We start from the raw sequence: 12117 nt of genomic DNA, 5'->3' as shown, positions 1-12117 counted from the left end.
TGAACCCGGGGTGTCCCCTGGCCGCAGGGAGCACCCCGGCACTGTGGCTGTGGCAGCTGTGGGGACACTCTGGTGACAGTGACAGAGATGGGGGCTGATCCCAGACCCCTGATGCCCACGGTGGTCCCAGGTCCCCAGGTGTCCCAGAGCTGACATGTCACACAAGCAGCCACCCCCGGATCCCAGCCAGGGGATGTCCAGCCACCCCTGTCCTGCTGTCACCTCCCACCCTGTCCCCTGGGGTGCCACCACAGCCACAGCACCCGGGGGTGTCTGGGGGGGCTGTCACTCCAGGCTGGGTGCCACCACACTTCGGCCATGGCTGGGCTTGGGGACACCCCTGGTCACTCTCTGTCTCCATGGTGGTGGGCAGGGACCCTGGGCAAGGAGGGGGCACAGAGGGGACACCCCCACACTGCCACGGACAGTGGGCATCATCCCCCATTGTCCCCGTGCTGGGCGTCCCCACGAGTGTCCCCACACAAACAAACACACACCACGTTGTGTCACCAAGTGTCACCAGGGACGTCCCCTCCATGCTGAGTGTCACCAGTGGTTAAAGGGACCAGTGTGGCCCCGGTGCTCCGAGGTGCTGTGCTCTGGGTGGCTCTGCAGAGCCACCCCATGCAGGGTGACATGTGCCACGTGCCACAGGGAGAGGGTGATGTCCCCCCCGTCCTGCCATGGGGGTGGGGACAGCCAGTCCGGGGGGAGCGGGTGCCACAAGCCCTGGGGTGACAAGTGCCACCCAGCAAGCTGCCCTGTGTCCCCAGCCCAGGGCTCACCCTGTACCCTGGCCCCCCCGGGGGGTTCTTCTGTCCGCCCCAGCCCCAGTGTCACCAGTTTGGGGCTCACCTGCCCGAGCTGGGGACTGGGGGAAGCCTCGAGGCAGAGCTGTCACCCGTGGGTGCCTGTCCCTCCCCTGGGGACTTCGGGGTCCCATGGCTTGGGGGATGGGGGGAGAATTTGAGGGGACAAATCCCACACGGGGCTGCTGAGCTGCTTTGGGGGGTGGGGAGGCACATCTGGGGGTGCAGGACCTGTCCCCCGTGGGACCCAGCCCAGGCACTGGGCAGGGGGGACAACTCCAGGCCTTGAACTGGGGAAGGGCACTGGCCTGGTACTGGGGACACTGGCCTGGTACTGGGGACACTGGCCTCGTGCTGGGGACACTGGCCTGTGTCCCTGACACTTTTGGGGTCCCAGGCCCGGCTGGAAGATGCTCTGGAGGGCAGGGGCGGGCCGGGGCTCCGCGGGCCCCGCGGGTACATTCATTCCTCCAGGGCCGGGGGGGCCGGGGGTCCCCGTACATTCGTGGCGCTGCGGGGGGGCCGGGGGGCGCTCCCGGGTGCCCCCCCCGCTCTCCTCCTCGGCCGGGCCCTCGGCAGCGCCGCCCCATTTAATTGCTGTTAATGAGGCGCTGGGGGGCTGGGGCGGAGCGCCCCGCTCAGGCCCCCCCGGACCTGCAACACAGAAGTGGGGTGCGTTTAGTGGGGGGCTGCGACAGGGGGGTGACACACGGGGGACACTGAGCTGAAGTGAGCCAGCGCCGGGGGAGGGGCTGCTGCCAGAACCCCCCAGCCGCTGCTGCCCTTCAGCCCCGGGGGCACAGAGATGGAGACAGCACGGCCGGACACACAGCACACGGACAGACGGGCCCGGGGGCTCCCACGCCGTCAGGCTGCCGGACGGTGACGGTGACAGGGACGGTGACGAGACGATGGGGGGGACACGGTTACACTCCCTGCTGCGCCGGGTCGTACCTTCCTCGGCGGATGTTCCTTGGGGGGGTGGCGGGGGAGAGGAGAGCAGCATTAGTGCCACCCCCGTGTCCCCGCTGTCCCCCCCGGTGCGTGCCCCCACCCCAGGGTCCCTGGTCCCACAGGCAGCAGCGGTGTCCCAGGGCCAGGCAGGAGCACCCCATGCTTGGGGACAGACACGGCCATGGGGGCCGGGTGACAGTGACACCCCAATGGCTCATGCAGGCAGGGCAGGCAGGGCCGGGGGGCAGGCAGGGGCTGGGACAAGGGACCAGGCAGGGTCAGGGGACCAGGCAGGGCCAAGGGGACCAGAGGCCACACCCCGGGGGGACTGCAGTGCCCCGGCAGGGCACGGCCCGGCCCTGGCGCGGTGTCGCTGTGCAGAGGGGACGTGGCCGGTGACAGCAGCACAGGGGACGAGCCATGCGGTGGCTGCTTACTTAAATCCCCAGCCTGTCCCCCCTAGGACGATGGCAGCCACCAGCACGGCCCCCGCGATGGAGCCGATAATGATATTGGTGCCACTGGGACCTGTGACAGACGGGACAGGGAGGAGGGGACAGGGTCACACGTCTGTGGGAAAGGGACATGGGGACAGGGGGACATGGGGACAATAGCCCCAGGGATGCCCCAGGGCCATGGGGTTCGGGAAGGGGACAAACCCACAGGGAACGTGTCAGTGGGGAGGGGACAGGGGGACACAGGGACACAGCCCCAGGGCAGTCCCAGTGCTGCGGGGACCCGGGAGGGAGACAAACCCAGCACAGGGACCCACCTCAGTGGGGACGGGATGCGGGGACAGGGGGACACAGCCCCAGGCATGACCCAGAGCTGTGGGGACCTGGGAGGGGGCACAAACCCAGCCCTGCCCAGCTGAGCTGCAGCACCAGGGTGGGGGGACGCTCTGGAGCCGCGCTGTGGCCGGGGACAAAGCGGGACAGCCCGGGCTGTGTGGCCTGGGGACAGCAGGGAGCCTGGTCCCCGCGGGCACACGGACCCTTGTATCGCTCCGTCTCCCCCGTGGGCTTCGGCTCCGGGATGGGGTCGTAGACGCTGCAGTCCTTCCCCGTCCACTCCGCCCGGCAGATGCACTTCCCCTCGTTGCTGCAAACCTGCGAGAGGACGGCGTCACCCCCGCCACCGTGACACTGCCCGGGTGTCCCCCTGTCCCCGGCGCGCCCCTCACCCCGTGGTCGAAGCAGATTTTCCCGTCCCAGCTGCCGGGGCAGGAGCTGAAGTTAAAGGCGGTGGCTGGAAGGCATTTGCGGTCGAGACAGAGCATTCCGGGCCCGCAGGGCGTCCCGTCCTCCACGTAGCTCAGGTCCGAGCCGTCCACCAGCTGCACGTGGCCGCCCCTGTGCCAGGACAGCCGCAGGGTGACACGGGCACCGCTGGCAGCCGGAGCCCTGCCGGTGCCCGCGGTGGCATTGCCCGCGGTGGCATTACCCGCAATGACAGTGCCCCTGGTGGCAGTGCCTGTGGGGGCAGTGCCCGCGGTGGCAGTGCCCGCGGTGGCATTACCCGCAATGACAGTGCCCCTGGTGGCAGTGCCCGCGGTGGCAGTGCCTGTGGTGGCAGTGCCCGCGGTGACAGCACGTGGCAGTACTCGCGGTGGCAGTGCCCCTGGTGGCAGTGCCTGTGGTGGCATTACCCGCAGTGACAGTGCCCCTGGTGGCAGTACTCGCAGTGGCAGTGCCCCTGGTGGCAGTACTCGCGGTGGCAGTGTCCCTGGTGGCAGTGCCCGCGTGGCAGTGCCCGCGGGGTCAGTACCTGCAGTCCACGTAGCGGTTCTGGTGGTAGAAGGTGGTGGTGGCGATCTCCCCGCTGAGCTCCCCCAGCCGCGGCGAGCCCGAGATGTTGGCGCAGAGGAGGAAGCCGCAGAGGACGTCCCTTCAAGGCAGCGGTGGTGTCACCAGGGCGGCGGGTGGCACCCGGAGGGGCCGCGGGGACAGGGGTCACTCACTGCTTGTTGCACTGCAGCCAGCCCAGGCCCTCGCGCCCGCAGTTCCCCCGCTCCGTCCCCTCCACGTTCAGCTTCTCGTAGCAGAAGCGCTCGGCCGAGCCTGGCAGAGAGCGATTGTCACCTGCTCGTCACCCGCTGCGTCCCCTCCCGGCCCCGGCCAGCACTCACTGCGGCCCCACAGCGCGTTGCACTGACGGTCCCGAGTTTTGCAGCGCCCGCCGTAGCATCGTCCCTGCGGGAGGGGACAGGGGTCAGGGCGGGGACCCAGGGGCTGGGGAAGGGTCAGGGGACTGGGGAGGGGTGACAAGGCTGGGGAGAGGCTCACACACGTGCCCTGCAGGGACAATGAGCTCCCCACACACACATCTCCCCATGCCTGCTCCCAGGAGCACGGCCCTGGCTCATGTGGTGCAGGGATGTGTGCACAGCCAGGGGACAGCAGGACCCCCAAAACCCACACCCAGGGGCTCAGGGCCCCCAAAACCCCCAAACCCAGGTGTGTGTGCATGGCTCAGCTGTGGCTGTGATTGCTGACAAGAAGTCACAAACTGGTTTGGGTTGGATCTCAAAGCTCATCCAGTTCCATCCCCTGCCATGGGCAGGGACAGCTCCCACCAGGCCAGGCTGCTCCAAGCCCCATCCAGCAGGGCCTTGGACAGTCCCAAATGCACTTTTAACATGCAAAGCCCTGGTGCTGGAGCCTGTGGGGATGTACCCAGCCCAGGCTGAACTCACCTGCTCGTTCTCACAGAAGTATCCGTCCAGCTTGTGGAGGTTGGGGGGACACTGAGGGGACATGGAGAGGAGGCTGGGTGGTGGCACAAGGCCCCACAATGTGTCCCACCGTGTCCCCCGGCCCCACTCACCTGGCTGGAGTCCCCGGTGCAGGTCTCGGGGATGTCACACTCGTTCACAGCCTCCCGGCAGGACACTCCACGTGGCTCGTACTGCCCGGGGCACAAACCCAACTCAGCAGGAACAGGAGAGGATCCGACTGGATCCACATCCAGACCCTGCCCCCGAGCCCGCTGGGTGCTCCCAGCCCCGCACCTTGCAGCCCTTGCAGCAGAGCCCATCGCTGCACATGGCGTCGTGGGTCAGGGTGCATTTCTTGCAGCAGTTTCCGCCGCTCCTCGCACACTCCTGCCAGGATCAGCCGGGATCAGCCCCTGGCAGCCCTGCAGCCCCCAGGGCGGGGGGAGCAGCCCCGGCCCTGCTCACCGCCAGCGAGCCGCAGTCGCACTCCTCGCCCGCCTCCACGAAGCCATTGCCGCACTCCGGGGGGTCCAGGAGCTGCGGGGACCGAGCGGGGACAGGACACAGACACACGGGAGCTGCTGGGGACCCCGAGCCAGCCGCTGCCGTGAGCCCCCCGAAAAAGGCATCACATCCCCGGGGAATGGCAGCACCCCCCAAAAGCGCTGCCAGGCACGAGGTCCCCCCGCCCTGGGAGCTCAGCAGCAGCTCCTTGGCTGTGTCGGGGGCTGGGGACACCGCCAGGGACCCCGGAGCTGCCCCCAGAGCATGGCTCCCCACTGTGACCCCCCGAGGGGCCGTTACCTTCAGGGGTTTGTTGAAGAGGCAGCTGCCGCCGCCGTCCTGCAGGAACTGGTTGTACTCATCGATGCTGCAGCGGGAGAACTTCCGCGGGAGGTAGTACCTGTGGGGTGGGTCACTGTCACAGCGCCACACCCCGCCGGGGGCACTGCCCGACACACGAACCCGGGCGGGGCCGCGGCGATGTCCCCCGGGCAAGCAGCAGGGACGCGAGGTGCGGCAGGGGATGTGGCAGTGCCACCCCGAGCGGGCACCCACCCTGTGTCCTCCATGATGCAGCCCAGCCACGAGTCCGGGCAGCGGCAGTCCCCTGCGAGGAGAGGAGAGGGCTGCGGCTGCAGAGTCCCGCCGCCAGCCTGGTGGCACCGCGGCGTGTCCCCACGGTGCCCGTGTCCCCACGGTGCCCGTGTCCCCAGGTGCCCGTGGCCCCGCGGGAGATGCCTACCTGCGGCAGTGCGGTGCTTGTTCCACATCATGCCCACGTTCTGCCCCAGGGTCTGCGCCAGTGTCACCGCCATGGCCGCCACGTTGCCGTACTGCGCGGGAGGGACGCGGTGTCACCGCGGGGACCCCCGTGCCCGTCCCCAGCCCCCGCGCGGGGGTCGCGCCGCACCCACCTCGTTGACGCCGCCGGCGCGGGCAGGGGAGCAGATGCCCCCGACAAAGGCGGTGCCGCTGCGGCTGCTCTGAAACGTCCGACCCCTGCGAGGAAGAGGATGGTGGGGACGGGGGACGCTGTCCCCGGCCCCGGGGGGGACACGTGGCCACAGCGCTCACGAGAAGAGGTGGACGGTGTCACTGTGCTCTGCCAGCCCCTCGCGCCGGTACTTCACAAACTCGTTCAGGGTCTCCAGGGAGTCTTGCCCCATCCGGATCCGGTCCTCGGCCGCCCACGTCTCCATGGCCACCAGCACGATGCGAGTGTTCAGCTGCTCCTTGTAGATCTGTGGGGACAAAGGGACCCCTCCCAGGGACAAACCCACCAGCTCCCGGGGATAAACCTCTGTGGATAACTTCAGGAGCTGGGCACACGCATCCGTCACCAGGGACAATTCCCCCGGGACAAAGGACTGCTGGGACAAACCCACCATGTGCCAAAGAAAAAACAAGAGTGGGACAAACTCCCTGGGGACAAACTCTCAAGGGACCAACTGAGGTGCTGAGGACCAAACCCCGGGGTAAACCACCAGGAACTAGGGACAAAGTCCCTGGGAACAAATCCACCAGCTGCGGGGAACAGTCCCCTCAAGGATAACCCCCCCAGGGACAAACCCACCAGGATGCGGGATAAACCCGGGAATAAACCCACTGGGGATAAATCCCTTGGGAATGAAGGGCAATGAAGCCCCCAAGGGACAAACCCGCCAGGACGGGGGATAAATACTCTCTCCAGGAATAAAACACTTGGGAATGAAGGGTAATGAAGCCCCCAAGGGACAAAGCCATCAGATGCCAGGGATTATCCTCCCAGGGACAACCCCCCCAAGGGACAAATTCCTTCCAGAGACCCCCCCTCACCATGTCAGCCAGGTTGACCACGGACTTGGCGAAGTTGCTGGTGAGAACTACGGACTTGCGGAGCTGCAGGAACTGGGGGCACACCAGGGCCAGGTGGGACTGGGGGGGGGCCAGACGGACCCCTCACCGCCCCCGCCAGCCCCGGGACCCCCCCGCTCACCAGCTGGTGGTCGTTCACCACGGCCAGCTCGATGTACTTGGTCTCGCTGTGCACCGTGTGCTGGGCTCGGCGGACCTGCAGGGGGAACCCGCGCCTGGGCTGGCACCGGCTCCCAGATGGGCTCCCGAGCCCTCCAGGGATGTTTGGGGTGCAGGGAGCGGGCAGAGCCACCGGGTGGTTGGGATGCAGCCCCACCAGTGTTCCAGGGGGTGCCCTGGACACCCCTGAACCCCGGCAGGAGCAGCACTCTGCAAACACCCACGGAGGAGCCTGGCTGCACCCGCAGCCCACGGGCGGAGATAACCAGGGTCCAGCACACTCGTCCCCTGCCCGTGTCCTCTGTCCCCTGAGTACCCCGTTGTCCCCACTGACCTGCCGCCGCCGCCGCAGCTTTGGAATCCCACCCGGGACACGCTGGCTCAGCGCAGGGAAGAGGCAGCCTGCAGGGAAGGGACAGAGCTGGTGTGACACCAGGACACAGGACACGGGGCCAGCGAGGCGACGGCCGCAAATCCCCGGGAACAGCTTTGTGAGGAGGCTCACCCAGTCGGGGGCAGCTGGGGATGCGCTGCACGATGTGTGGTCGAAGACCCTGCCACGGGGAGAGGCGTGTCACGGCCACGCGTGGGAGAGGAGGACTGCCGCGTCCCCGTGTCCCCATGGCTGTCCCCAAGCCACAGGCAGACCCCTAAAGCCGCCCTGGGGTGCTCGGGCAGCACCTGGCGGTGGCAGCGCTCACCTGCCCGCGCTCGGCGCCCGCCTGGGGCTCGATCAGGTACGTGGCTCGGCCGTCCGAGAAGACCCCGCTGCAAAGAGAGGCGGCGTGTCGGGGGGCAGAGGGGTGCAGCCCCCCGGGCCCCCTGCGGGCACTGGGGATACTCACCGCAGGCCCTGGCAGCTGGAGAGAGCGGCGAAGGAGCGGGGCTGCCCCCGGAGCCGGCCCTGGTAGTAGCAGTGCTCCCCCGCGCCCTGCGGAGGGGGACGGGCGCTGAGCCTCGGGTGCCGCCCTGCCCCGCACCCCCAGGGCCGCAGCAGGCTCTGGGGTTCTCTGCCAGGCACCCCCAGGGTGTGCGTGGTGCCCACAGCACCCAGGATGCCCCGCTCGAGAGATCCCAGCACCATGGCAGCAGCACCCGCCAGGCAGGGGCTGGGCACCCAGGGGCGGGTGGGGGGATAACGAGCTGCTGGGGACCATTCCTGGGCTTTTGTGGGATTTAGGAACTGGCCACCACCACCCCTGCACTGGCACAGCACGGTTTGACACAGCATGGTGCAGTTTGGCACAGTATGGCACAGCGTGGTTTGGCACGGCGTGGTTTGGCACGGCGTGGTTTGGCACGGCGTGGCACACATCTTACCGTGCTGTGGCTGCCGTTGCTGCCCGCGCCGACGTGCCGCTCCACGTAGTGGGAGGCGAGGAGGTGGCTGCCGGGAGCAGGTGGGGGGTAAACCCCCAGGGCCGCAGCAGGCTCTGGGGTTCTCTGCCAGGCACCCCCAGGGTGTGCGTGGTGCCCACAGCACCCAGGATGCCCCGCTCGAGAGATCCCAGCACCATGGCAGCAGCACCCGCCAGGCAGGGGCTGGGCACCCAGGGGCGGGTGGGGGGATAACGAGCTGCTGGGGACCATTCCTGGGCTTTTGTGGGATTTAGGAACTGGCCACCACCACCCCTGCACTGGCACAGCACGGTTTGACACAGCATGGTGCAGTATGGCACAGCGTGGTTTGGCACAGCGTGGTTTGGCACGGCGTGGTTTGGCACGGCGTGGTTTGGCACGGCGTGGCACACATCTTACCGTGCTGTGGCTGCCGTTGCTGCCCGCGCCGACGTGCCGCTCCACGTAGTGGGAGGCGAGGAGGTGGCTGCCGGGAGCAGGTGGGGGGTAAGAGGCCGTGGGGTGGGGAGGAAGAGGAGGAAGAGGGAGACGACAGCAGCGATCCACGCGCAGGGCACCACCCCGGCGTGGGAGACCACCCACCATCCATACACAAGGTACCACCCCAGCACGGGACCCCCCAGTTTGGGAGGGCGCTGGCATCCCATGGGTCCCTGTCCCCTCTGCTCCACCCCCGGCCGAGCCCGCACTGCTGGGATGGCTCAGCACAGCTCCCCCATCCCGGGCACCCCCAGCTCCTGCCCTCCGCCCGGGGGGCAGCAGCAGCCCCGCGCTGGCTCCCCCGCCAGGACCCCCGGGTCACTCACTGGTTCAGCCGGAGATCGAGGGTGAAGGCTGAGCCGAAGGCACGCACCATGAAGCTCACCTGTGCCAGGTGCAGCCCCTGCAGGGGGCAGAGCCAGAGCAGTCAGCCCCCCCAAAACATTCATAACTAAAATAATCATTAAAACCCCAACCCAAATACGCCGCCTGTGAAGATGCACTTTTTTTTTTTTACCCAAAAAATCAGCATAAAGAAAACCTTTTTTTTTTTTTTTTTTTTTTTTTAACGCATCTCCCCTGGAGCACTGGGATGGCACCTGCGTCCCACCGCCCCTCCGCGGCTGCCGTGCTGGGGAGGGGGTGCCGGGGGTCCCCGGCGCTGGGCCCAGCCCGGCCGCGGCAGCCGAGCCGCCGCTCCTCCCGCCCTGCGGCGCCGCCGCTCCTGACCTAATTCCTGATTCCCAATTCCTGCCGCCGGCAGCGGGAGCCGAGCGCTGCGGCGCGGCCTCAGACCCGGCAAACTCGGCGCACGGGTGAGAGCCCGGCACGGGCTGCGGCCCCCTCGGTGCTTCACACGGGGAAACGGCACAAAAGCCAAACCCCTCCTGGCGTGCCCCGTCCCCTTGCTGGGAACCCGGCACAGCTCGGGATGAGGACACAGGGATGAGGAGCCGTCTGTCATCGCAGGGAAGGGATATCCCGGGCCCTGACAGCATCCCTGGGGTCCGGCAGCACTGCCGGAGGGGGCTGTGTCTCCGGGAGCCAGCCCCGAATTCCCGCGGGTCTCCGCTGCCCCTCCCGCCGCGACACCCCGGTTTAACACCTCCCTGGCCCCCCGCCAGCGCTGCCGGCGCTTCCCGGCGTCCGGCGGCTCCACTCGAAGCCGGGTGTAAATCACCTCTGCGGCGAGAGCAGCGCCTCATCCCGCCTGCATCCGGCGCGCACGGGGATCGATGGGCGCCGGCCCCCGCGGCTGCCGGCACCGCAGCTCCCCCGTGCCGGACGGGGCGCGCTGCTGCCCCCCGAACCGCAGGGACAGCAGCATGGCTGGGGGCACTGCCCGAGCCTGGGCTGGGCTGGGGAGCGGCACTGTGGGGCCCGGGGCCGCTCCTTCCTTGCCGGAGCCACGAGTCTGTTCCTGTGCTCGCCACCCGCCCGCTCCCGCTTCATCCCTCCCAACACCCGCGCGCTGCCGGTTCCCAGATTTAATGGGGTTTTGCGGCACAGGTCCGTGTCCCTCCGGGGAGCACGGCAGCGGGATGGTCCCTGGGGCACGAGGGCTCCGGTTCGGGGTGCCGGTAGCCGCGCACACGCTGGGGTGTGGCTGGGCCAGCGACGGCGGCTGCCTGGGGACCTGGAGCTGCCACCTGCCCGGGACCCTGCAAAGGGAGCGGGTTGGGGCTGTCTTTCACTTACGGGTCCTCCTCCTCCTCCTCCTCCGGGCTCATGCCTGACCCTGGTGTCCAGCTGATGCTTTGGGACTTCTCCGCCCGAGCTCTGCCCCACCAGCCGGCTGGGGTGGGTGATTTGGGAGAGCACCCGCCCCTCCTGCCATGCGGCCCGCGGGAGCCTCCGCGGCAGCGCTCCGGCCTGCGCGGCAGCACCTGGGGAGAGGGGACAGGGTCGCGGCCACCCTGGGAGGGCTGGGGGCACGGGGACCTGGGGAGGAGAAGGGACAGAGACACAGGGGCCTGGGGACAAGGGGACGTGAAGGTCTGCAGGAAAGGAAGAACAGGGAGATGGCAACATGCAGGGATGGGAACAGGAGGGGACAGAGTTGGTGAATGTGCTCAGGGGGTGGCCCAAGAAGGGGACACTCCTGTCCTGGATGGGATGCCCAGGGAACATGGAAAGTGGGCACAGGGATTGTCCCAGGGTGCACAGCTGGGGAACATCCAGGTACCCCAGTGTGCCCAGGAGGGGACAGCCAGCAAGCACAGGGTGAGAGGGGTGCCCAGGGCATGGGGGTGAGCAGGAGGGGAACACAGACAGCTGGGGAAGCTCAGGAGGTCTCAGATACCATGGCATGTCCTGGAGGACACACACAGGGGCCATGGGTGGCTGATAAAGTGATGCATCCCAGAAGGGGCCATGCAGCAGAGAGGGGGCTCAGAAATGCCAGCACACCTGGAGGAAAGGTTGGGGTGGGGTCAGCATATCCTGGAGGGAGCATGCAGGGAAAAGGGGGGGCTGGAATGGGGACACACCTCAGAGGGGACACCCAGGGGACAGAGAGGGCCGGGATGGGCCCACCGAATGGGAGGTGGAAGACTGGTATGGGGACACCCCCCTAGAGGGGACAACGAGGGGACAGCAGGAATGGTGCAGGGACACCTTTGCAGGTGACAGCCAGGGGACACGGTGCGTGGCCGCTATGGGGACACATCCCAAGGGGACGTGGATGGTTGCTATGAGGACATCTATGGGGCATGCAGGGAACGGGGGATGCGAGACGGGGACACATCCTGGAGGGGACACAGGGGCTGCTATGCGGCCACCTCCGGAGAGGGAGCGCGGCGGGGGCCCTGCGGGGACAGCGCGGTGGAGGGCGCGGGGCCGCCGCAGGTGCGGGGCCGGGGGGGACGCGGGGCTGCGGGGCCGGGGCAGGTGCGGAGCCGGGGCTGCGGGGCCGGGGCCGGGCAGGTGCGGGGGGATCGCGGGCCCGGCCCCTCCCGGGGCTCTGCGGGGCGGCGCTGCGGAAAAATGTGTCGATGCAGCGAAAAAGCCGCAGCGGCGGCGGCGGGGCCGGGAGCGGAGCGGGGCGATGCGGGGCCGGGAGCGGGGCCGGGAGCGCGGCGGGCGCGATGCGCGGCCGGTACCGGGGGCCGGTACCGGAACCGGTACCGGGGCGATGCCGGAGCGGGAGCGGGTCCGGACCTACCTGCCCGCGGGGCGAGCGAGAGCAGCGCGGCCAGCAGCCACCCCCGCAGCGGGCTCATGGCTCCCTCATGCTCCGCCAGCGGCCGCGCCGGGCCCGCCGCGCCGGGGACCGTCACCGNC

At 68.6% G+C, this 12117-nt stretch overlaps 1 protein-coding gene across 1 annotated transcript; it reads right to left on the bottom strand.

Moving 5' to 3' along the window:
- Nucleotides 1–1470: 1470 nt before the first annotated feature.
- ADAM11 (ADAM metallopeptidase domain 11) lies at nucleotides 1471–12117 on the bottom strand. Its single transcript, XM_039700902.1, has 26 exons — nucleotides 11999–12117; nucleotides 10534–10721; nucleotides 9162–9238; nucleotides 8755–8821; nucleotides 7842–7927; nucleotides 7698–7764; nucleotides 7502–7550; nucleotides 7331–7398; nucleotides 6959–7033; nucleotides 6799–6870; nucleotides 6058–6224; nucleotides 5898–5982; nucleotides 5726–5816; nucleotides 5539–5590; nucleotides 5284–5383; nucleotides 4945–5016; nucleotides 4774–4866; nucleotides 4590–4670; nucleotides 4459–4509; nucleotides 3892–3955; nucleotides 3724–3823; nucleotides 3531–3650; nucleotides 2947–3115; nucleotides 2758–2872; nucleotides 2201–2291; nucleotides 1471–1781 (listed from the first exon to the last, which is right to left on the bottom strand). Exons 1-26 carry the CDS (start codon nucleotides 12054–12056, stop codon nucleotides 1736–1738), a joined length of 2304 nt encoding a protein of 767 aa, XP_039556836.1. The 5' UTR covers nucleotides 12057–12117; the 3' UTR covers nucleotides 1471–1735.

Source organism: Passer montanus, unplaced genomic scaffold (genome assembly GCF_014805655.1).
Source record: "Passer montanus isolate IOZ18808 unplaced genomic scaffold, ASM1480565v1 scaffold145, whole genome shotgun sequence".
In the NCBI taxonomy this organism is placed as follows: Eukaryota; Metazoa; Chordata; class Aves; order Passeriformes; family Passeridae; genus Passer; species Passer montanus.
This window is presented reverse-complemented; position numbering and strand designations above follow the sequence as displayed.